This window comes from Micropterus salmoides, unplaced genomic scaffold (genome assembly GCF_014851395.1).
Source record: "Micropterus salmoides isolate LMB-PRFRI ecotype aquatic unplaced genomic scaffold, ASM1485139v1 Ms_hic_scaffold_15, whole genome shotgun sequence".
Lineage (NCBI taxonomy): Eukaryota > Metazoa > Chordata > Actinopteri > Centrarchiformes > Centrarchidae > Micropterus > Micropterus salmoides.
This window is the reverse complement of record NW_024040596.1, coordinates 6,240,391-6,266,542: the sequence shown is the minus strand read 5'-3', so window position 1 is coordinate 6,266,542 and position 26,152 is coordinate 6,240,391. Positions and strand designations below refer to the sequence as shown.

General features: G+C 39.0%; 1 protein-coding gene across 1 annotated transcript in view; it reads right to left on the bottom strand.

The window, feature by feature from the left end:
- Positions 1-3,949: 3,949 nt before the first annotated feature.
- The window catches only part of LOC119903655 (polycystic kidney disease protein 1-like 2), a 41,157-nt gene continuing 18,954 nt past the window's right edge, over positions 3,950-26,152 (bottom strand). Inside the window, exons 12-35 of the mRNA XM_038719888.1 lie at positions 25,781-25,912; positions 25,045-25,158; positions 24,650-24,764; positions 24,355-24,545; positions 24,036-24,266; positions 23,818-23,919; positions 20,383-20,561; positions 19,062-19,208; positions 18,008-18,207; positions 17,238-17,428; positions 16,832-17,039; positions 15,563-15,782; positions 14,175-14,412; positions 13,859-13,955; positions 13,615-13,746; positions 12,961-13,146; positions 10,825-11,155; positions 10,488-10,621; positions 10,082-10,209; positions 6,950-7,110; positions 6,428-6,638; positions 5,929-6,030; positions 5,635-5,766; positions 3,950-4,711 (exon numbers count right to left, since the gene is read on the bottom strand). Coding sequence (XP_038575816.1) covers positions 4,514-4,711; positions 5,635-5,766; positions 5,929-6,030; positions 6,428-6,638; positions 6,950-7,110; positions 10,082-10,209; positions 10,488-10,621; positions 10,825-11,155; positions 12,961-13,146; positions 13,615-13,746; positions 13,859-13,955; positions 14,175-14,412; positions 15,563-15,782; positions 16,832-17,039; positions 17,238-17,428; positions 18,008-18,207; positions 19,062-19,208; positions 20,383-20,561; positions 23,818-23,919; positions 24,036-24,266; positions 24,355-24,545; positions 24,650-24,764; positions 25,045-25,158; positions 25,781-25,912 — 4,080 coding nt within the window. The 3' untranslated portion in view covers positions 3,950-4,513. The remainder of the gene's footprint in view (positions 4,712-5,634; positions 5,767-5,928; positions 6,031-6,427; positions 6,639-6,949; positions 7,111-10,081; positions 10,210-10,487; positions 10,622-10,824; positions 11,156-12,960; positions 13,147-13,614; positions 13,747-13,858; positions 13,956-14,174; positions 14,413-15,562; positions 15,783-16,831; positions 17,040-17,237; positions 17,429-18,007; positions 18,208-19,061; positions 19,209-20,382; positions 20,562-23,817; positions 23,920-24,035; positions 24,267-24,354; positions 24,546-24,649; positions 24,765-25,044; positions 25,159-25,780; positions 25,913-26,152) is intronic.

Sequence of the window (26,152 nt, the reverse complement as noted above, 5' to 3'; positions counted from 1 at the left end):
AGTACAGCGAACAAACACACACATACAGATCACAGTGCTACGTGCACCTACACAGAAGCATGGCTGAATGCCCCTCTGTGTGCCAGTCTCCTCTCTGAGTGAGTAGATCTATGAGTCACTGACTGTAGTAATTCTGTCGTTCAGTTTCCATTTAAAACACTTAATGCATTTTATCCCTAATTTTCTTTTCACCCCTGAAGCTGTGAGCTATGTCATTCTCTTTTCATTAAGCACACAACATAAGCATACATTACATACAACATTGCGTAAGTGCAACATGCATCATTTTGTCTTGTTTCTCATTTCAGGACTCAGAGACATCTGCCTCTCCGAGTACAATGGAGGTGAATGGAACTGAATTTGTGGTACTGGAAATCATTAAGCAGGTTAACTGTGAACGTCTTTCATTAATTTTCTCCTGTGGAAGCTTAGCGCTCTATTATCTTTAATTATGTTGTTGTAATCTTCATCATTCCTTACAGCATGACTCAAAGCAGGTTTTTTTTTATCTTAGGCTTTCAAAGCCAAAGCAAACAGTACCCCTGCACTGTCCCATGCCAAAGGAAAAGACACAAGAAGCTTAAACAACTGTTCTCTACTAAACTGTACTAAAAGAAGAAAAGAAGTATTAAAGCAAAGACGTAATTCTGAAAATGGTAATGCTGACTCGTAGTCACATGGACTTTAACTGTAACATATATCAATGATCAACAACATGTGGGACATATGACATCATAATCAACATATGAATGTCACATAATGTCAATTGTTTTACCAGGCAACATAATCCAGGCAGAAATTACATTGGAATTTTTTTTATATACATATAGGATTATTCATGAGGTGTATGAGTAATCTAAACAGCCAGACAGAAATAATGGCAATTTGAGCCACAAAGATGCACCATCTCCAGTCTGGGTGACGGACAAATATGACCTTTTATTTCAGTTAATTCTTAAGCTCACTTATCTCAAGAGGAAAATATTTTTTTAACTATGCAAACTGCAGACTCAATTAACCAGTGGCTTTGACTGCCTCAGCCGGGGGCGGAGCTAGACTATCAGCACAGTGGGGGCGGGGCTTGATCATGGGACCCAACTGTTGCCATCATTTAAACCAAGTTTACATGACCCCGGACGCACTCCAAAAGTTCACTGGGTCCATCTGCATCTTGGCTCCCGGAGTTAATCACAGCCATTCTAGTAAGTGCTCACATCAGAAGCGCTGCAGTGTGTCCCAGCGTCAAGCAGCACAGAGCAGATGAACCGGGCAGGAAGTCAGACACAGAAACAACAGAGAATCTGGTCAATTTTCTAAATAAAATACTGTACAGACTCGTATGTCGGTGGTACACTGCTGGTACTCAACGACTGGCTGACCAGCTGAATGGTTTCTATTTTAGGTTTGAGAAGCCCACAGTGACACCTCTCCTCAGCTCCAACACCATCTTCAAAGAGTCACCTTCCCCCACTGTCATGCTGACACCCTCCTCTCCGACCCCTCACCTGCACTCATGTTTTGTGAAGAGGATGTGAGCCAGCTCTTCCTGAGGAAAATGATCAAGAAGGCTCCTGGTCCCAACGTGTGTCACCATCCTGCCGGAAAATCTGTGCAGACCAGCTGGCCCCCATCTTCACACAGATCTTCAACAGATCACTGGATTTACTGACTTTACTATGTAAAGTTCACTCAGGCTTCAAATGCTCCACAATCATCCCGGTCCCAAAAAACCCTCCATCTCTGGATTAAATGACTACAGGTCTGTCGCCCTGACAAGTCCTTTGAAAGACTGGTGTTGGCCCACCTGAAGGTCATTACAAGCCCTTTGCTGGACCCCTGCAGTTTGCCTACAGGGCTAACAGGTCTGTGGATGATGCAGTCAACTAGGGACTACATTATATCCTGCAACACCTCGACTCTCCAGGGACATATGCAAGGATCCTGTTCGTGGACTTCAGCTCGGTGTTCAACACCATCATCCCGGACATCCTCAGCACCAAACTCACCCAGCTCACTGTGCCAGTCTCCACCTAAAATGCATCAACGCAAATTCTTTTCATTGAGGCTTCGTTTAATCCTTATAACTATATAGCACACTGTTTCGCACGGACATGTGTTACTTTCGCATGTCGCGCTTACGCTGTGAACATAACGTGATTATGATGGAGCTGTTTGCAAAGTGGAAGAAGAGAGAGAAAGTAATTAAGTGACGCATTGATAAATCGTTGAAATAATCTATAGAAGCTTTGAGTACTAAAATCATCGTTAGCTGCAGCCCTAGAAAAATATTTATGCTCCATGATGTCTGTAATCTTGAGTAGGCTTGTTCCCAGTAAATGTTTTGTTCCTCCCCGTCAATGCACTGAGCTGTATTTGTCTTTTTAAGGGAAAGGTCAACTAGCCTATTTAATTAACAATTCATTGCCTAACACATACAGATAACACATTAAACAGGATTTTTATGGAATGTCAACTGGTTTTAGCCTATGGACATTAAACAATATTAACTGTAAAATAAGAAACCAAAGTAATTAAGTCTGTGATTCCTTAACTCATATTTTTCCGTAGTATTCGACTTGTCTATATACTGCATAATAGAACTCCTGAAATTCAGTTATGGCTTTTTGTTTAGTGTGCCACCCCAGGATTTATAGTGGCCCCATTTGGCCACCCCTTGGAAAATGTTCTGGGGGCGCCAGTCTCATATATCAACAGTAAGCACAGTTAAATGAGACAAAAAAAGAAACAATATAACTAAGTAGCCTTCTTAATTATAGTACAAGCACAAAAAGCAAGCAATAATCACCAAATCAACAAAATCTAAACATATCAGCAAAATCCTATCTTATTCTGAATTGCTCCCTGTGGTAGTTGCTAGATGCACCCGTCAAGATGAGGAACGTGAAGAAGATAGTAGAAGCACAAAAAGGACATATCAAGTCATTAACGAGGGGCAGGCTAAAGACTGCTGAAAGGCTTCTGAGAGGCTTCCAGTGGACCAGAACTAAACCGCTGCGCACACGGAGCCTGTGTGAGTCCGGTGTGATACATAGTGGCCCAAGTCCGTCCCTCAGAATTTCAGTGATGCGTGACGGTGACGGGAGTTTTGTTAAAATTTGCTAATAAGTTCGCCATTGTTTGAAATAGAAATGTTACTTTCTGTTTATTAAAACGTGTCTCCTTAGAATATAGTGTTTTTTGTTTGCAATTGCCACTCTTGTGGTGGTTTACCATTGAAACCAGGAGAGAAGGGACTGTTTCATTTGATATTGAAGGGGAGCTGCAAGCAGCGTATTCATTCGGCCGTGTCTACAATCAATAGAGCCAAAACTTCCACGCTACCTCCGCTTATGGCCTCATTCCTTCTTTTCTTGAACTTATGAAAAAGACAAAAATAGAGAGAAATAAAGGGTCACACAAGCGCACAGTTGTGTGACCTGCAGAGTTCATGCAACTTCCAGCTTCTGAGTGTCCAACATTACTCCTGCTGTATTGACGATGCGCGCAGGATGAAATAATATGGTATTAGTATCCACTTCAGACCATCTGATAGACACAGAACCCTGTTTGGGACTGTACTGGATGAGACAAGTGTGATGCGCTTCATCAGAGATGTAAAATCATACTAACTGGTTTTGCCAACCAAACTGTTTGTTAGGGAATCGTAGGGAATTTGTAAAACATGTTATGTTTGTTTGTTGAGTTTTGGCAGAAAATTCACTCCATAGAAATCAGGTTGTAATTATTTGTGACTGTGAATTAGTTTGACTCTCTATTAACAGGTCAGTAACTCTTCTGCTCAAAGTAGTTGTAGTATTAAACCACTCTTGCCCAGGGTTTTGCCACATCGATATCGATCATAGGAAATTGAAATCCTATGGATTACAAATTTAAAAAAAAATCACCATAATCACTGTAAGATTAACAGAAATGGAAATAGAGCGTTAGCCATATTGCCACACCACTCTTTAATTGACAAAACACAATTATGCAGTGCTCACGTACATTTGATATATAATACAAAATAATCAAATACACAACAAAACAAATAATAATTATATATTACATCATGCATTAAAACAAACCTAGAGGTTTATTTCCTTTTATGTTATTAAATATTTTAGTGGTGTAAATCAGGATAATGTGATACAGTATTATTTTATTAGACAAGGTGAAGCATGCTTTATATTTATATTGATTTGTAAGTTTTTATAATGGAGTTTATGAAATAAGTATGTTACATCTAACCAACTGCCACATATACACTGTAGGTATGAGCAAGACATTGCTGTGAATAAAATGTTCTCTTAAGTAAACATCTCATTCACACCAACAATGTGCACTATAATTATTGATGGGATATCTATCACACCATATTCTCAAATCAGCACAGCATGCTCTGAACTCCCAGTGGGAAACAAGCAAAGAATAATGAACATTTATAAATGAGCGTGTGCAAACAAAATATTCAAAACTCTCAAATGTGAAACGCAACAAATATAAAGCTATGTTCCTATGGGTTTCTGTGAGTTGTCAGATGTTGTTTTACATCAGCGGAGGAATTAATGATATTTCTGCTGTTATTAAGGGTCAAGCCACTGCCCTCATTCACATCAGACCCCCGGGTGTCATTTGTATTGTTATATCTGATCCCAAAAAGACCGCAGATTTTCTTCAGCATCAGGTCAACAATCTCCTCCTCGTCTGAGGCCTGGGTAAGACAGGAGACATGGCAAATTCAGTTTTAGAGTGGCAAGAAATATTGGAGAGATGCTCTTGACAAATTGCTAAGGACACATCAATGAGCGCTTGTGATCTCAGTTAGTATCTAATTGCTTTCCATGAAGCGGTGTGAAATACAGACACCTCAAAATGGGAAAGCAATTCAGAGAACAACCCCACAGAGAATAACAATTAAACTATTGTGTTTCCTTTGCTACACAGAGACGTTTTGCAGGTGTACCATGGCTTTAATAAAACAGATTTTTTTTCATGACTACAGAAAAAAGTCTATAAAGCAGCCAATCATCAAAAAAAGGAAAAAAAAACCCAACATATTATTAAAAAGATTTCAAATCGCAATTTACAACAGTCTAATTTTTTCTCATGATGGCATTTTCTCAATGACACTTTAATTTCATAATGTCTCCTTTCAGTGGACACTGGAGCCATCACTGATCACATCCTCTCACTCCTCAGCGAATCACACACCCCCAGCCTATCGCGAACTGAGACACAGCAAAAGACTCCTCATGCATGTTTTTCCCTGAAAAACATCTTTTAACAGTGTCAAATACACCTCTGCATTTCTCTGTGCTGACTTTATCATATTAAAGATGCTAGAGCAATGAGTTGCCTATAGTTACACACCCAACAGTCATGGAGCAATATTAGTTTTCTTTTGAAAACTGACCACCTGATGTATTCTGTCTCCTTTTAGCTCTGATGTGATTACGCTAACTCCTTCTCTCTTGCCTGCTGTGGCTAGAAATTAGGTTGATGAAAGCAGAGTTGTTTATTTGATACATGCATCTGTGAATGGATATTTTGCATCAAAACAATACAAAGAAAAGAGTACTTGGATTTTTTATCTGAAAACTTTGATTATTTCTTTAGAATAATGACTAAAATTACCTTGTGATATATTTGCTCCTGGGTGAATGCCATGAGGACCATTGAGATGAGGAGATTAAGCACCACAAATGTCATGAACACAATACAGGAACCAAAAAGTAATCCACCAAGCAAGGGAGTGCTATCCAAGACCTGGCAAACATCAGTGAGATATCAACATCAGTTTGCACTTACATTGGCCACATCAGGAAAGAAAGGAAAACTCCTTATTCATGCCCGTTTTATTATGCCAGAAAATGTCATATTCAAGTATTTTAGACAGAAAATTTGTGAGTAGGGGAAGATCGCACGTACCTCGTCATAGTTAAAGATGCCTATCTGCAAAAGGATGATGGTCATGAGAGCGTCCGCTACGGTTCTATAAGATGACATCCTCCAGCCATAAATCAAGTTGCACTAGAAAGAACCATTACATCAGCAGGGGAACCAGTAAAATCATTTTGGAGATAATGGACTGGAAAGTTAGGTAATAAGTATTTCATACACCTCATACATATATACATTAAAGACAACCTCCCACATTACCACCTGCATACCCAGACACACTAAGGAAGGGTCTGGTAAGTTGTGTGGCCATGTGAGTTTCTCTGACAATTATATATTTAAATGTCTATATCCCTGAGGATACTTTCTCTTGATTCATTTTAAATAATAAAATTAAAGTTCCATTTTGTGACAAATAATCCCACAACATTGTTTTCTGTAAGCCCCAGTGACTCAGATAATAGCAGTGACTTAATATTCTTGCCCATGTAATGAATAAGAATTAGAGAGACAAGGGCAAGATACTCACAGCAATGGAATACGCCACAAGCATGATCGCAATGACAACAATAATACTGGAAGTTTCATTCCAGGCCCGTTGCAGTGCAGCGGAAACCAAGTTCATCTTGGGGTTCAGTCTGAGCAGATGCCACAGTTTGATGGTCGCGAGCAGGACCAGGAAGGCGATCAGATACTCGAGTGTTGAGTCTGCTGTGGCTGTCTCATAAAAACTGGCAAATCTACATACACAGTGAAGATGTCAGCTGTTGCCAATGGAAAAAAAAGAGCGCTGTACAACAATGTAAGCCATGCTAGCGGCTCTGTCAGACTTTAGCCTACTGTACAGTGATGCTTTGAGCTAAATGCTAACATTAGCATGCTAACATGCTCACAATAATAAAAAAGCCTTAGAAAGCAAACACCTAATTTAAACCCACTGCAAATTTTCTAACTTGTTAAGGTGTCGGCTAGTTTTTTCGAGCTCTATGAACTAAAGATCGCACATTACATCACATCACATTAGTTTTAGTGCAGGATTTGTTTGTCTCACTTGTCTTTGTGGTTTTGGTAGTAGGTGATATCGCGGTTCCCAAGCAAGGTCCTCTTGATGAAGACAGCCACGGCGCTCCAGCTCAGTAAGATGACAGTCAGCTCGAGAAGGTTCCACTTGCTCCTAAAGTAAGCCCACCGCTGCTGCTTCATTAATTTGCCCTTCCAGGAAAAGGAGAGAGGATTGTCATATGTAACAGGAACCAGTTTGTTCCATCGTCCCATGAAGGGAAAAAAGACAGGAACATAAGTAAGAGATATTTTGAAAACCATGTTTGAAAATTTCCACAAATAGTGATTTGTGTCTATTTCCCAGATAGTAATTTATAATATAATGATGAGATGTTTGACAGCTTCCACTAAAACTCACTTTCTGCGATGCATGCAAACCAGAAAAATGATTTAGGAGCACAATGTGTGAGTAACTACCGTAACTATGACCGCCGTGTCGCTAATCGTTCAAAACTCCCCCCCCCCTTGAGTAGCGGGCAGGACACAACGCAAAGCTGCTGTCAGTCAAACGAGAGTTGTTGAAACTCTGGTAGGTGAAAAGCCAGCTAGCCACAGGAGCACCGACAGAAATCCCAGTGGACGGGTCGCTCGGTGGCCGCTTGAGCAGCTTGTTACAAAAACAAAGACAGAGATGTGAGCAGCTGGAGCGGTGAGACAGAAGACAGTAGGGAGATGATAAGGAGGTTGTGGGTATAGCTAGCTGGATATTCAGCCATATCAGGTGGTTTTTGTTGAAACATGTTCAACTTTTCATAAAATAAATGTGCTCGCCACTGTCACTTCAATTCACTTCATTAATTTTATACAAGTAGTGGGCTGTATAGTATACTATTACCTAAAATGACAATAGCCTACATAGTGAAATAAAAAAAAATATATATATTAACATACTAACTGTATACTATTAGATTAAAACAGAATTTTTTATTTGATGTCATAATATTACCCATTTAAACTAGTTTCTCCTCCAGTTTGTAGAAAGAGCTTCTGCAGTGGAAAGATGCAGATTTCCACTGTAGAGGGTGCCAGTATGTTCTCCTTCTAGCCTCCTCCTGAGAGCAACACGTTCCCCTTGTTCTGTTTTACTAAAGTTACTGTAATACTGTTCAGTACATTTCCCCCTCGCTTTTATCTTGTTAGTCAGTTCACACTTGCTGGACATTTACTGCAATGTGCATTTACACAATCTGATTAATTATGCAACTTTTCTGAGTGACTCCTTCTGAGTATTTGATCTCAATGCTATTTGATATCCAAACTTCTAGGGGAACTTCAAAGGTGTCATACATTTCAAATAATCAGTTACATTTTGTCAAGTGCAGCAAAAAGTCATTTCTGTGCATATCTTACTGAAACCAAACTACTCACAAGACAAGTGTTTTTGTGTATCTCTGTATCAAAGATGGACACACTGTGGGACCTTACTGTCTCAGAAAATACAGTTAATGCTGAACACCATTGAACATAAACCAAAATGGCCCTGAAGAAAGTGGAAAAGTGTAATTGAGATATGACTCAGTGCTGTACTAAAAGAAACTGTGGTGTCAAAGAAAAACGAGCCGTGATTATGATGCGAATAAGAGCTGCTATATGAAAGAAAATCACGAATCACAGATTAATGCTATTACATCCTTTTGACCACCTAAACATCAGAAAAACATTACTGCTAATGTCTTTAGATATTTATTTCCTGTAATAAGTTACATAAGGATACAATCAAAGCGGGCAATCTACTGTCCTGTTTAATTTGTTAGTGAAGGATTACAGAAAACATCAACTGTGGAGTGTAAGTCAATGCTCTGAGTCAGCTGTAAACTGCTTTTTGGTTTTACAAACAAATCAGTTACTAGAAGTTTGATGAGTTAACCACCTGCACATTTTAAAAAAAGTTACCTCATCATAAGGCTGGGCGATATGGCCAATCACGATAAAATAATTTCATACAATTTGATTTCTATAATTATCACAATATATAACTCAAATCAATATTTCTTTTAAATTTAAAGGCTGATTTTTGTTTCTGAATGAAAATCGAAGGACCCAGATGGTTAATTATATTGTTAAACTTTTCTTTATGGTCAGAATGTGACAAACACTTGATGCCAAAGAGCGGATCACTCAACAAATCTGAGATAGAACATTCAAAACTATTACGATAAAATCTTTTTTCAAAAAATATGATTAGTAAATATCTTTTCAGTCCCTTTTCTTCAACAAAATAATTTTTGTTGTTGTTTTTTAAGAAAGATTAAGTGCTAATTTGTCTGTGATTCAAATGAATTAAGGCAAATATTTATTGACGATATATTTAAGATTTATTATATTGTCATTGAGGAAAATTATATTGCGATAATTATCATTATTGCCCAGCTCTATCTCGTCAGCAATTCAACCTCAAGTTAATCTCTCGAATGTTGATCCTCTTGTTCGATTGATTCTCGCCAGTCGCAGTGCCAAACAACAGTGGTGTGTTCTTGGAAATTTGGTCATAAACCAAAAAGCATCCTGCCCAGGGACGTGCAGAGAGGCTCAAGTGAAAAAAACTGCACTTCTTATAATTATTATTTTTCACAAAACATTAAATATATTAACACAACTCTGTGTTATATTAACACAACTTCCTTACCAATCTATTTAAATTCCCTCACACTCATGCAGTTGTTTTATACTTATTTCTACAAAATAATCAGTTCACACAGAGACCATGCCTGTCTGTGCGTGCTGCTCTGCTGCGGGGAGAGGCGGAGGAATAGAGGTCACTCGACAAAGTCTCGTCTCCCAACCTGATATTTAGACTTTTTATTCAATAAATATGTTTGTTTGACAGAAGAGCTGTGCACAAACAGGAATATATTTATTTTTAAAAAAGCACCCCAGAAAAATGGGCACATTCTCTTGAGGAAGAAAAAGGGCAGGTGCTGAAGGCCCTTTTGATGTCATGCCTGATCCTGCCCAGCCTGTATATTATGAGGCTAGTAGGAGTTTGTGAAGCCCTTAGTAAATACAGAAACCCCCGCAAGTCTCATTCACTATCTGAATTCAAAGAGATGCATGGATAACAAAAAACCAATCAATTAAAGGGTCCGGAAGCACATTCTGTTGTAGTCCTGTTGGTATTTACCTGCAAGAACATGTAATACAGGATGAAAAGCAAGTATATGACCTCAGCAGCCACGACAAAGGAGTAAAGATCGCCAGTTGATGTGTAAAGACGAACACTGTGCAGCTCACTGTGGAACTGAAATGCTCCTGTAAAAAAAAAAAGGGACAATTTTATGTAAACACATGCAGGCTAGCATCTCATTCATATAATGTACCATACATCGATGTCAAAGTATAACAAGAGAATAAAATCACAGACTGAAATTACAGTAAAATTGCAATAAGCAATAAAAAATGACAGTATGACCTATGATGAACAGCTTTGTCTAACAATAATGTTATATATCCGCAGCATTCACATCTGCACCTTTGACAAACCTGTAATTGCATTGTAATTGCATCCCTCAGGAAACACTCAACCTTACCTACAGCTGTGGTCTCCAACAAGAGTGTGACGATGCAGAAGAGGTTCACATTAGCATTGTAAACGGTGAACTCTATAAAGATCGCCCTTGTGTACGTATCCAGCCATTTGTTCCTGAACAGATACTCAAGGGTGCTGTGGTACACAAGAATAGTTTAACTGGAGGGTTAAAATAGGCCTGTTTTCTCTATTCAAGTGTTAGACTTTAAATTGTATTTTACATCAGACTTGTAACAAACAAACAAACAATACTACATAGCATACAGAGGACAATGTAAACTCGCAGTCCGGTAAAAATCTATTGTATTAATGCAATTCAGTTTTGCTAATGCACATACTTGCTGGCATTTTGTAAATCCGGGCCGAGCTCCGATACAAAGCCTCCCCCCCTGTAGAGCACCATTTCACCCCAGACAGGGTAGGCCCTGAGCTGAGCCTGTGTCTGGTACTTCCATGGGCTGGAGGTGCTCGTAGAGATATTATCCCTCACGGAGTGGTTCCAGCCAGGCTCATAGGAGCCCATGTCCTCCACCTCCCATGAATATGGAGCATGACAGTCTGGTACAAACTGGAGCATGGAGCCTGCAATCTGACAGGAGTTTTTCTGCACTCTCAATTGACGGAGGCGGGCATCACCCACCAGCTTGGAGTTTCCATCTGTGATAAATCCTGGAACACAGCATTTTACAGTTTATTTGTTTGTGTTTTATTCATTCACTGCTGAATCAAAGACATTTCAGGGATGTGGTCTCTGCATGTTAGTGTTGTGGTAATTGGGTCTTAAGACCACATATTAATGGTCCTTGTCTTGTCTCGGTCTCGACCGCATTTGTACTCGGTCTTGTCTCGTTCATTGAGGACTCTGGATTTTATTTCGAGACCAGTCAAGACCATAACTTTGGGAATATCAATAAATTGCTTTTACATTGTCTGATTTGTTAACATCCTAACTTTGATTGGAAGTAAAACTTCCAAATGCAACTTCAAATGCAACCAATAACCCTAATTAACGACTGTCCCCCCTCCCTGCGATGCTTACGTTGATTTCAACTCTTGGAGTTTGTATGTGGGTGTTTTAATGGGAATGTGGATCTTTCAGATCAATTTGTGAACTACCTATGATCTCATTCCACATTTTATTTCATGCCATGCAATGCAGGGAACTGGTCTTGGTCTTGACTTGGTCTCGCCCTCCCTCGGTCTTGGTCTCGACTGCTCTCAACCCCTAAAAGTCTTGGTCTTGTCTCGGTCTCAATAAACTCTAGTCTTGGTCTTGACTTGGTCTCGGTTTGGGTGGTCTTGACTACAACACTACTGCATGTTACACATTTAGACACTTTGGCCACTTGGTTTGGTCTGAGCCAAAGATAATTTCAGGGGTGTTTCATCCAGAAAATGCTTCTGAACTAGGGCCAGTTTGCATTTGTAACATATTCACTATTTTTAATTGTCACTTGTGCTTACTAAAATTAATAATGTGGATGATTGCCATTCTGTACTAAAATTATGTTTTCACAACGCGAAAAATTTTACCCAGTTTGGGTCAATACTGAAGGAGCGTCATAGTGGCCTAACTTTACCTGGTAACAGTGGGTTGGCAATATTTTGGTGCAGTGTTGGTGTTATAGTTTACATAACTGTTGTGTTATTTAGCCAAAATAAAATGTGGTCATTGCCAAGATGCGTGTTCACACTTAACATAAGCATTGAAACCCTAGCTGGTTTTGTCCATTGACATTTCCAGTAAAGTTTATTCTAACAAGACGATGCATCCTACACAGTTTTGACATAAAGAGTGAAAGGCAGTTTTACTTTGTACATTTTAATATAAATTGTTTTTAGCATTCAAAACTGCAATGGATACACGTTATTAAGTCATTAGCAAATCTTCATATGTAAAGAGCTAGAGTATATACCATAACCCTAATATAAACACTACTATGAAAAATTAAACACAAACACACAAAAAACTTCTTGTCTTGCGTGGTTTTCTACCTATCGACTATGGGTAAAGTTAACCCACCATAGTGTTCATTTTGACCCAGTCTTTTTTTGTGCGTGAATTCATTATGTCTGGGTAAAAATACAGTCATGCTGTAGTGTCTTTAAAGACATACAGTTATCCACTGAGAAGGTGGGGTCACTGGAATCACCTGGCCCCTGTTAATTGCTCCTTCTGGGATTAGCCTACTGATGAACAAATCCTAACTGTGTGTGACACTATAATAAATACATACAATAAGAAATGAGAACGCATCCTGCTCTCCAGCTGTGGAGTTGAACACTTTGGCAAAACAACAACAACAATTTCCTTGCTATGTTGAATCGATGAATAAATGAAGCTTGGAAAATAACTGCTTGTTTAAGAATTGAGAATAGAAAAACAGAAACACAATGCAACTCTGACACATTCTTACTAAGATGATCACTGATCAATCACTTCTTTTTCTTCTTCATGAAGGATACATTTTTACCTGGATAAACTCCAAAAAGGTTATTTAATAGAGATGTGTTGGCCCAAGTGAACACATCTCCGAGATTCATGCTGTCTGAGATCTCTCTGCTGAAGCTATCCTGGATGTGTTGGTTCAGGAAAAAAGCATTGGGATCTCTCCGGCCGTACGCCACCAGCAACAACATCCACAGAAACCCAATGTAGGCTGCAAGAAATGAGCACATCATAGTTCTCTAAATTCACATTGTGATAACTGGGGAGTCAGTTTAAATTGAAGCAGATGGACTCAATTTATGATAAAAAATCTTTGATTTCACCTCAGTGAATAATTAATAATTAATTCGGGGTTGTATTTAGTTTGTATTTACCATAAATGCACAATTTAAATAGGAAAGCAGGCTAGAAATATGGCAGGTTCAGAAAAGCTGGGTGTATATTGAAAAGCTTGACTTCAGTTTACCAGGTGGTTTGGTTAAAGCCATTTTGATTTAAAGTGACAGATGTGATGTTTACGTTCACAGATCAGCGCATATTGTATATCATTTGAATCATCATTTTTATGATGATAAACCAGGGCCCAAAGGTCAAAGTCGTAGCATGCTGTTTCAGGATCTGGTACCATATACCAATCTTCCCTTCTGAAATACCCTAGTAAAATAGTATTTCTACTTACTCAAAATCTCCCTGAGGAGGGCAATGGCTTTCTGATTCATAATCTTGTTCCTTTTCATTTTCTCAACGTCTGCAGGAGAAGGAGGTTCATAAAGACTGCTGTCCCGTCTGATTTTTTGTTGGTCCGTATCACCTGTAGGTTAAGCGTAATTTTTGAGGTTAGGCGAAAACCTGAACATGTGTGATGATAAAGAAATTGCAAGTTGAGACCATGAAAGTATATTTTGGGAGTTTTTATGTTTTACCTTTATTTCCGTCATTTTCTACAAATGGCACATTTCGAAAATCTTCCACCTCAACTTCCTTTATTATAAGTGAAAAGAAGATTGCGAGACCTATTACCTGTGGTAAAAGACATGCACATAAGTGAATACAGATGTTCTTTCCAAATGTAATATTTAGTATGTGCTCATAAAGAATGACCCCTGTAGGAAAATTTCAGAAAACTGTGAAATTAAGCTTTTAAAATTCAATAAATTTATTGTATTGTAAATAATGAGCTAGTGATGACTAGTGAGGTTTGTGGTTCTTCATAAAGAGGGGAAGGCACCTTATTCTCACCTTCAATGGCTGAATGACAAGGAGACTGTGGAAAAAGGAGACTACCATGGATACCAACCAGCTTACAGAGCGTTCCTTCCCATATTTCAACCCATAAAGCATTGTGAAATATCCCGCTACAACACTGGTTCCAATCACTAGCAGCCAGCCGACAAAAATAAACCACCAGGGTAGCTCTCCATGACAGCACAACCTTTTCATCACACCATTATCTCCAGCGCTGTCAGCAGGGATCAACCTGCAAGTGAAAGCAGTGAAAAATACAGTTTACTCAAATACAGCTCTCTTTTGAACTACATTTAACTTGAGGCTTTTTATTTTAAATGATATTTTAAATGGAAATCTCCTACATTATGCTTTAAAATATGTATGTCACATTACCAGTTATGATGTACATGTGTGATATGAACTTCTTGAATGTTTTGGCATCCACAGATAATGTGTATTTCTTAATCAATAGTTCAACGTTTTGGGAAACAGGATCAACCACCTTTCTTGCCTACAATTAGATGAGAAAATGAATACCACGCTTATGTTTGTATGCTCAATATGAAGCTACAGTCAGCAGCTGATTAGCTTGGCTTGGCATAAAGTCTGGAAACAACTAGCATGGATCTGTGCAAAATATGACAATATCCTCTGACTATCACCTCGAAATTTCACAATTTACACATTTTAACATTTGTTTAATCAAATATAAAATCGCAAGTTGTGGTTTTATGGAGGGTTTCATGCTGTAACAATTTCTAGGTGAATAGCTGCTGGGTGCTATGACTTGTCACCATGATGTTGCTAAGAAAAAGTTCCAGCATCGTTGTTGCATTTCTGTTTGCCGATTAAACAAAAATATAAGACCCCTAGATGTTGGTAGGCAATGTTTTTAAGCTTTGGACAGAGCTAAGCTAAGCTAACTAGCACTTGGCTCTAGCTTCTTATTTACCATAAAGACGTCAGAGTGGTATCAATCTTATTGTCTAACTTTTAATCATCTCATACTCATCAAGTATTTTCCAAAATGTTTTAAAAATTACTGCCGGCCATTTTTGAAACTTACTCAGCATTTTATTCACAACCCTTAAACACAATACCTATCAGCAGCTACTTTCTTAATTATCTTGAAAGCAGGGGTTTCCATGAAAGCACAACAAAAAAACTGTCTTCAAAGTGGTCATCATTACCAACTGCATTATCCTAAATAATAATAAAGACAAACAACTAAAAAGACAAAAAAACCCATAAATGCGATTGATTCTTCACTATCTATCAACTTTCAAGGCTCTGGTATAGGCTATTCGGAAAGTAAATATGAACACACATAATTTGTAGAAAACAAGCTAACACATGCAAATCCATCAATGTGGTTGTTTAAATAAACGTGACTGCTGTACCTCTTCTGAGTGAGGTCGTCTAGGTTGAGCTGATCTTCAAGAAGGCCCTTCATGCCCCGGACTTGCTGCAGAGCCTGGCTGTAGCTGTGTGGGTTGGGGAAGCCAGAGGGTCCCAGTTGACTCAGCTTTTTTTCAATGTGACACAGCTGCCGGTATAGATAGTAGCTCTTCTTTTGAATCCCCTCCAGTGTTGCCCCTGGATGCCCATGAGCGCTGCCTTCTGAAAATGTACAGCATTTCTGAAATGGTAAACTGCCTCTGCTTTGTTACTGGTCGCAGTCCTTAAGAGTTGAGGCATGCATTTATAAAGGTGTGTTCAGACAAAAAGCAAAGTGCTGGACCATCTGTGCAGTCCATGTTTATTCTTCGCCAACCAGCCTTTGAACCAACCGTATGTTAGCTGTATGCTAGTTAGCAACAGATGCACGGACTATGGGAAGGTGCCTGTGTGTTTGTGTTCAGCTTCTGACTGATCACAGAACCAGAAACTTTGGTTCTTTCTCTTGCTTCCTTTTTCATTTTTTCTCTGTATATTTATGAAGCTGATTCATAAAACTACAGGATTTCACACAAGTTTAAAAAACTTTTTTTTAACTCATGCTGACAGTTATTTGCTTAAATTTACATCAACATGGGAATTCACATCTAGTTGCATTGTTTCATTGACTTCATATGCAATTACTTTAAAAATCACTTGGTGGTCTGTCAGAAAACACACAGGGAATTGTACCAAACTGTATGTGACGTTTATGGAACAAAGTCGAGCAGTGCTTCACTACAATGGACGATGAATTTTAGACACTTTCTTTCACCTCTTGTGTTGAAAAGCTAAAACGCAATGAGATTTTCTGTGTACATTCCAAGCAAAAAATATACATGTTCTGGGAAATACTCTTTGCACCTCTTCATTTATACAGTGACAATATGATTATATTTGAGACAGAATATAAGATTGTGCCTTTGTTGTTTGCAAATTGAACTGAGAAGTATGTTGCACTGTTGTTGTTTTTGGTTTGTTACAGGCAAAATAATACGTTTTTTCAGTGAATTCAAGTCAATTGACCAGCAAGTGCATCTATAGCTTAGAATTGGACTCTGAAAGCCTCAGCATTAAGCTCCTTTAAAGGACTATTGCACTTTCATGCTTAGCCCAGTACTAACATTTGCTTGGAAAGGGGACAGATCTCCAACTCTCTTTAACATCCATTCTACCCTATTAGAGCACTGTACCTTAACAAGACAGAATGATATAAAGTACTAGGTACACACCTGGTAGCTGAGGCTGAGCGAGGATTTGAAAGCTCGAAGATTTGGACTGGACAGTGTCACAGGTTTTGTTATTCTGTTTGATGAAGTCCTCCACCACAGAAAGGACAGCGTGGATATCAACTTGTTGTCCAGGCCTTAACTCGGATTCTAAGCATTGTTTATTGCTTTTCACAGTCTTAGACAGTAAACGAGCAATTCTTGTGATATCCTGAAAGAAAATGTTCAAATGCAAAAATATACAATATGTTTATTATTTACATATTCATAACTATTTTGAATATGTACATATACATATAGAATTAAGTGCAATGTACATAGTCCATAAAAATTGATTATTATGTCATTTGGATGCTGATAATTAAGCAGCCACTATGTAATATCTACCTTAAAAACATGAAGCACATACCTCGATGACAACGTCTAAAGTGATATTGACATTGTGTTGAAGGGTGTCTGTTTTTTTTGTTTTGTGCTTGTTAATAGACACCTTCCTGGGAGTTTTTCTGAAAATACTAACAATTAGGATATTCAGAGGAAACATGATGAGGGAACTTTGAATTCCAATCCTGAAGTGTTGCCAGGTAAACTTAAAGTGACCTGGAAACAGAGAGAAAGGTAAAAGAGATGGTTTTATGTTTTTGTTGTCCACAAATTGATAAATGAATGTTCTTAAAATGCTGGTCTTTGACTTCTTATAGTTACCGGTAATCACACAAGGGCTGGTTTATGTTTATGTTTACGCATGTATATAGTAATGAACCGGCAGCTTTACAAGGCCATAAGGCAGTCTACATAGTTCCGATATTAAAAGCACAGAAAAGCCTTATACAAAAAAAAGTACATATAAGAGAGAGAACTTTAGCTCTAAGTTAGAGTGCAGAACCTTTTTCATATAAATGAAAGTCTGTGACATTCGAGCCCTTGCCAAACAAGTTCACACAATGCTGATTAAGTCTATCACTGTAAGGTCAACCTTTCCATATTCGCTGGCTAACCTGTAGTGATGAGTTTTTCAGCTGAGGGGGCAAGCAATTGTAGCGGGGCAGCAACTCAGTATGGCAAAGCCTACACGTCCTAAGCATTGTGTCCACAGTTTTGTCTAAGTACTCTCACTGTCAAAAGGGGGAGACTAAGTTCTGCACTGCAGATTTATAATGCAATGAAAATGTGTTGTACCCAGCTCCATGGTCTGCTCAGAGGGATCTTTCGGGATGCCATAAAACATTATGCTGGTCAACATGGTACAGAGAAGCAGGGAAAAACAGCAGGAAACTCTCTGAACACAAGTGAAGGTGCTGCTCGGTGGTCGATTGACCACAGAGTACCAGAGGTGTCCGTCAGTGAAAGCCTTTGTTGTCTTCATGAAGAACAAATTGCTGGAAAATAAAAGCAACAAGGGGTAAAATTGTGAAATGAAAACAGTTAAATCCTTTTTGAACTACCAATTAATAAGGGATTAGCATCACATTTTCAATCCTTTTTCAGTTCTAAACATGCTTAACTTCAGCATGGCTCTAAAGAAAGACTTATAAATCCTTAGTCAATCACCATCTGGTTGTTTATGCTCAGCAGTGATTAGGGGTAAGTAACATTTTTATTCCAATTTATTTCACTTCAATTGAGTTTAATTCAAATTAATTATAAATATGTCTGTAAGGAGATGTGAAATATATATAACATACTGTACTGTAGCCTGCTTAGCTCAGTGAGTGTAGCTTTTCAGTGATTTGATCAGGTATACTCAGTGCTTTTAATTGTTAAATTTGCATTTTCCTGTAACATTTACAATTCAATTTTGGGATGCTTTTTTAAAAATCTGAGCAGGGGTAACACAAAATAGCCTTCTAGGTTAACTCACATTTACAGTTTTTTTGTTCTAGGCAATTAATGCAACTAATAACTAAACTGTACTGGCATGTCAGGACAGCCAGGGTTGCAGTTGCGTGTTGGAACTGTTGCTGCAAATAATACCTCTGAGTGCTGGTAGATTTTTCAAATGTTGCAAGCCTTAAGAGCATGAAAGTGGGAGCTCAAGTGACAGCTACATGCCTGCTGGTTTTCTTATGTGACTTTGTCATATTTCAAAAGCAAAAATCCAAACAGGCTATTGCATTTGATTTGCAATTTATCTGCGCTCTTATCATTCAAATTCAAATGGAAATTCCCAGTCTCAGTTTCACATTCAGCCTTGTGTGTATGATTTTGCTGCTCCTCAATGCCTTAACCTTACCTGAACCTCTTCAAATCAACGTCAGTCGAAACAGGAAAAACTTTATCGAGGGAACAATCACCCATGTCTATGGCCAGCCAGGAGTTGCATAGAAAATGCCATTTCTGCTCCGTCTGTAAATCCTGCACCATGCAACTCCCAATGTACCTGGGAAAAAAGTGAAATTGCAAAAACTGTAATTTTCTTTATTCATTGTTCTAACACAGTTGACATGCTAAAAGGTCAAATAGTCTTGACAATTGACACTAAAATTACTTAATTATTTGCTTAACAGACCCTAAAGAGGGAAAAATATTTTGTTACACTGTACAACTGAATCATATTTGATTACTGTGTTCATTTGAAAAGAAGAGCAAATAATCATCTTAAAGGCAGGATTATTGTGAGCGAAGACATAGTGGGGTCTTCTCATTTCTCTATTTTTGTGCCACCTCGTAGTTTCTTTCCTCCATCCTCCTGCCAATGACCCAGAAATTGATCTCTCTGCGCCATCAAGGATGTCTCGATAAATTTCTTTGGCCGAGAGGAGTGAAGGGATTTGTCTGAGACGTCGTGAGCGAAGATACACAAGTGATGTGTCAGCACCGTGATGTATAAAAGAGGCCGCTTGACAGCATCGTCTTTTTATTAATTTAAATCTCCCAATAGGCAGGGTCAGGATCAAATGTTAATTACTGTCACACAGTCCAGGTTCATACAGTGAAAGTGTTTGGAGTGAAACAGCTTCTCTTAAGTGTCTCACGATATTTGCTGTGACAGCCTGCAGGGTGTAGGTCTTGGAGTAAATTATTTATGTCAGAGCCGATCCGCACATTACACCACTCATTATGTCACAATTATATGTATTTTATGTCTGCAACAGCTGCTAACATCCAATTATTAGGGTATATCAATAACAACATCCTCTTAAAGTAGTCAGCTGCCCATTATGTAATCTGCAAATGTCATTCCAAAAGTATAGGTCTGTGATGACAGTTGCAATTGGGGCTGTAGGCTACATTTGGCATCAATTTTACTTTGTCATTTCTCACAGGGACTGAAAATGAAATGCTCACTCTCATCACGCTGAGGGCTGAAAATAATAATGAAAGCTGTGTGCCACAAAAGGCATACAGCCAAAAAAAAAACAACAACCCTGAGAGTGAGTTACTCAATTTCTATGTAGTGCATGAAACTGTAATCTGTTACTGTTTGTTACCGTTTCTACATGCCAAAAAACTATATTAAAAGAAATGCTTCTACTGAGGTAGAAAATACTACAGTTTTTTTGTTTAGTTTTAGTTTTTAATTTTCAGTATCTCTGACATTTATGTTTACCTACCAAGCAGGATGGCTCCCCGAGTTGTTGTGCCACAGTCTGATGGCCTGCAGGTCTCCCAGAGAGAAGGGTGCAGTTATCAAGAACATATCCACTGCAGCTCTCTCAAACAAACATTTCTTTGGATCTGTCAGGTGATGTGGTTCCCCATTTCCCTCTGCACCCAGCAGAGTTATTATCACCTAAAACAGTTTAATACTCCATGACACAATAATTAAACCACTTTACTAACATTTATACAGGGTAATTGAGGAATGGGGGCTATGGGTGAACAGTTTAACAATCAGTAAGACATCCAATTTGATTACTAAAGAACAAGAAGTCTTAAATATTCTTAAATAATATAATATTATATATATATATATATATATATATATATATATATATACATTTTTAATCGCATAGTTATGCGCAAAATGAATTCTAAAGTAGGGTATTGTGCGCTTTTAATACTGCTATACTACTATATACACAAAATACAATTACATGTGGTTTGCAAATATTTTAAACAAATAAGGGGCTTTTTACCAGCAGTATTCTCTTTACACAGTAGCAATAAAATATTTCTTGTAAATCTCAACTTAAACATTAATGTAATCAAATCAAATATAAAACCAAAGCTATTTGCAACTGACAGGGAATTACCTTTTATCTAGCTTGTTAAAGCAAGCAAGAGTCCAGAGCCACGATCATAACATCATAACAGGCATCTTCTGAGCAAATCACCCACTCAAACAAGCAGCGGAGGGAGGCTTGTTTGAGTGGGTGATTTGCAACTTGACTAACATTCCACCCCTACTGTGACCCATGGTTTGATTGTATGTGTATTCACAGCCAGTGAGAAACAGACTTTGAAAATAATAATAATAATAATAATAATAATAATAACTGCGTTAATATGCAATAAAGAAGCGGTTAGAGAATTGAGGGGCTGGAGATCGAATCAGGAACCTTCCAATTACATGACCACTTCACCTCCTGAGTCTGGGATCTGGTGCCCTTCGTCTGCCCAAGATTGGACTGTAGTACCTTGTATGACATTTGTAGTCCCCGGTACCTTAAGGATCTAAAAGGTTCCTTCAGCCCACTGTTGTGTAGCCATACAAAGCGATGCACAGGCATCATTATTTGTAACCACTATCCATGAGCAACATTTATAAATGAACATCAGATTTGACTGGAATATAATGAAAAAATATAGGCTTTGCTTGACCATTAAAGCAGCCTTTGTGTGGGAGTATAATGAAGAGACACACGATAAAGTTCGTTACACATTTAATATTAGCCAAACAAACTGGATAAAGCCATAAAGTTCTTAAAATAACTCCAGCACAGAGAAAGCAACACAAAAATAAAATTGGACAGTTTGGAAGGTTATTAAAACATTTGAAGCGAAAAGAGCTGCTGGACTCACGTCTGTGTCCCCCGAGTGTCGGAGGAACGTGATGTTTAATGAGCTTAATTATCTGCTGTAATCAGCTGTTCCGCTTGTTTTGGAAAGGAGGAGACCGACTTCGGCTCTGTGTAAAAACCTCCTGACTGATGAAAACTTAAAACAACAACTTAGGACCCAGTATTTAGCGTAAACACACCGCTGCACACTGGCTGCTATTTCCACTAAATTTAATGCCAACACACGACCTCAGGCAGACATCGGCGAGACTTGTGTGGCTTGACTGTTGAGTGCGATTTATTGGTTTTCAAACAAAGGTGGCAAAAGAGACGAGCAGTCGTATTAAAACATCCAACATTCCCCAGTTAAAGCAAGTAGCCTCTACTCGCCCATTCAGAATTTCACTGCAAGGCAAGCCTCACCCCCCCAAAGTACCCGGTACTTTCAGAAAGTACTACATCCCGAGCAGGGACTTTTTAGGGGGTAAAAGGAAGACCCCAGAATTACATTTAGACCCCAGTCCCTCCGGTGGAAAAACAGTGAGTTCCTCCAAAGGTTCCTAGTTCTGGGGTATAGTTCCTAGGTAGTTCATAGGGAGAGCACACCTCTCTGCCCATCCATGTGCATGCATGGAAAGCCCGAGGCAGAGAGCAGCAGTAAAGACCACCCTGGCACAGAACAGAGCAGGCATAAATATTCAATTCAATTCAATTTTATTTATATAGCGCCAAATCACAACAACAGTTATCTCACAGCGCTTTTCATAAAAGAGCAGGTCTAGACCATACTCTATGATGTTATTTACAGAAGCCCAACAATTCCCACTCATGTGCTGGGATTGAACTGAGCTTGACTTCGTTGCCTGCCTGAACTAAACTATGCTTGTTTTCACTCAGGACAGCTTTCATCAAAGAAACTGATATTTGCACCGCTGTAGCTATGTTTGGCGGTATGGATCTGTTCTGGGATCTCCCTACTCTTTCATACGCCTATGTGGAAAGCCATTAGTAAAGCCAGTTAGTCTAAATGACATGGAGTGAGGCCACTTGAATTTCTACATATTAACTTGTTTCAGTTACCATAGCTAGTAGGTATAAAAAATGTCAGTTAATATAACATTTATAAATACGTAGGCAAGGCAAAAGGCAAACCAAGCTCCAGTCATAGGTTCCCCTCGTCCTAGACAAAAAGAACGCTGTTGTTGTAAAGCCGTGAGGCAGGGAGAGCACCCCTATGTGCACACATGGAAAGCCAGAGGCCTGTGCCGGAAAACAGCCAGCTGTACCAGGAAAAACTTGAGGAGGGTCCAAACAGGACTCCCGTGGTAGGATGTAGAGTTCATGCTAGTGAGCGATGACTGGATGCTGGCAATGCTGTTGAGATGGTTTCCCATAGCAGAGTTGGCAGCTGGACTGGATTGCAGGAGTAGTTTTTACCTTTGCTTGGCGGCTTTCCTTGTGACAGAGCAGTTGAAGGAACTGCAGCCTTTTAGGTTTGAGGAAAACCTCAAATCTAAAAGGATCTTTGTGAGAGGTCTCGACTGGAGCAGCAGTATTAGTTTTGAAATTAGTCTTTCAGGAGCCTGGGCACTGACTTTCACAAATACAGAGTCTTTGGATTTTGCTAGCCAGATAGCTTCTCTTCTTCATATTGCTGATGCTGTGAGCAATAGCACCATGCAGTCGATCTGGCATGGATTTTCGTCTTTTTGGACAGGACTAACAAGCAGCGGGGTAAGCTGAAGCGTGTACAGTCCGGTTGTTCTTATGTTGGGTGCTTATCAGCTGCATGCAGAGGAAGCAGCAAAGGCAGGCAGGCTATAGCAGCTTAAATAAGGCGCCTTGTACAGAATTGATGAATCAGCTGAAATGGCTGCTATCAGCTGATGTGCTGGGATTGTGAGCTGTGAGACTTTGTTGCCTGCTTGAACTAACGCTATGCTTGATAAGATGATTTGCTCCCTCAAAGAGAATAGCCTTTTCACCAATTTTAACAGTTTCACTATTTGCAGTGAAAATCTCTAACTGAACTGATAATATATTTACCTGAGAGGAAGTGCAGGCTCCTCTCCGATGCCCAGTGCTGACACTCAACAGGTAGCAATACTCGTCCATTGGATTGTTGTCCGCCAGCACAGTCACCTTCACCTGCAAGCCAGGCAACAACATAAAGCGTCTTTCTTTTAAGTAACTGAAACTGTCTGTATTTTGGGTATTGTTACTTTACTTCTGAATTATACTCTGGTGCAGGAGACATACCGTACCTTGGCCATGTCTTGAATGTCTTTTCTCCGTGCCCACACAACCACCAAGAGATAGACCACAAAGAGAGCCCCCACGAAGCAGACAACCACAGGATTCTGAGCAAAAGTGCCAAACAGCTCAGCAGTGCGTGATGGGTCGACAGTGTTGGGAGTGACAAAGAAAGAGCTCCCGAAGAAGGTGAGGTGGTTGCAGAGGCACTGGGTGACTAATGGTGTGGTCTGAACACCAACCTTAGAAGACAACATTATTGTCATTAAAGTTTGGACAAATGTTTTCATTTGTTGTCAAATGATAGCTCGATTAAAATACTGTACTTACCCTGCATCCAAAATTGCTCCAATCCAATGCTGATTTATTCCAAAATGTACATGATGTAGCAATGGAGGTAATTGATAAAGTGGCATTGATGGATTTTATACCTGGACCTACAATGGGCCTTACTACAAGATAGTACTTTCCAGTGTTTCCCTTTAAAGCTGCAGGGTCTAGCAGCCAAGTGTATCGCTCCTCTGTAAAAGACACGCACATGTACTCAAGTAATGTATCAAAAATCAAATTTAAAAGGCATCAGAGTTAAAACATATCTTCACCAGTAAGCAATGATGTTCATTACCTTGTGTTGTTCCTTGTTGAGGCATGTCTGTCATCGCTGCATAATTTGTTTCAGTGGGGTAGTTCATATAACCGAGGAACAGTTTGAAGGGTAAAGGATCCACTGAAGGCACCATCTTTGAAATGTATTGACAAAGTTGCATTCTCAATTCTCAGTGCAAAAATTGGTGCATCCAGAAAAGCAAAGACATCAATCATTATTTAAAAAAAAATTTTTTTAGCCTCATGAGATTAAGATTAAAGAAAAATGGCACATTTAGCAAAAACATTATAGGTAACAGTTGAAGATTTTATGATGTTAGCAGTCGTAGTGTCCATAATAATAGTATCTTGGTATAAATACAGTTAGTAAAGTAGACCAAAAGTGATTTAAAGTGCCCACTACACTTCTCAGACCTTTAACACCAGCGTAGTGTTAGCTGAAAGAATGTTTATGCTCGTTGTGCTGTAGTTCCCCAGGTCCAAAACAGAGGTGTTCACCTGCTCTTCAACAGGCCTTGGCAACAAAATCTGTGGACCAGGCAAGATGCCACATAATAATCCAGATCATATTCAGCATACAGATGTAAAACATTTCTCCTTCAGCATTCTGTAATCTTATTAACCATTACCATTAACCATTTAATTGTGGTTCTAGTCTATTGTGTGTTAATAATTGTGAAAGTTAAAGTACTAATAAACAACATTTCCACCATGCTAACATAAACAAACTGTAGGTTCTCTGTCAGTCTAGTTTTTGTGAACTCAGTGACTCATGGGCTCTAAACAGTAAACACCTGCCGTGCTATTCTCCTGGAAGACACAAAATTTAAGTATTATTATGCTCAGCACACCTGGGTTACGCTGAATACAAAGTGCACTGAGTGTTATGGACAATCATTTGTTGACAGTTATAGCCATGAGAGTTCTGGGTTCAATCACACTTAAAATATTATCCCCACTGCCATTAGAGATGGCAGATTGAGCACATACAGTACCCACTGCAAATGCTTAACCAAATTAGTTTTATTTACTAAACATTTTACATGAAAAGTGAAGTGCTTAATTTAATATACTGTAAATGAAATATTCACATAATATTATGTATACTATACATTTCACAGAGTGCAATTCTGCATTACGCTGCACAAACCTCAATATCCTGACTTAAGTTTGCCACAGGGATAGCGGAGCCATCTTTTGTTGTGAGGGATAGAGCACCTATTAGGCCACTGATGTTCCCTCTCTCTTTCCAGGAAAATGGGTTTTTACCTAAACTCAGCATCTTTAAATGCATTTCAGGAGAAAAGTAGGTTTTAATCCTCATTAGCAAGTGAGACACTGGAAAATTGAGAACAACATGAGAAGTAACATGCACACCATCCTAGTGTAAAACACTGGAACCTGCACACTGCCCCCTAAAACTGGTTGATTCGAGGAGTCAGTATAGTAGACCCAGAGTTGCCTTGCATTCTGTCATTCGAATCGCTGCACTTTCTTTTTAGCAACATCATTTAGCTGCGTG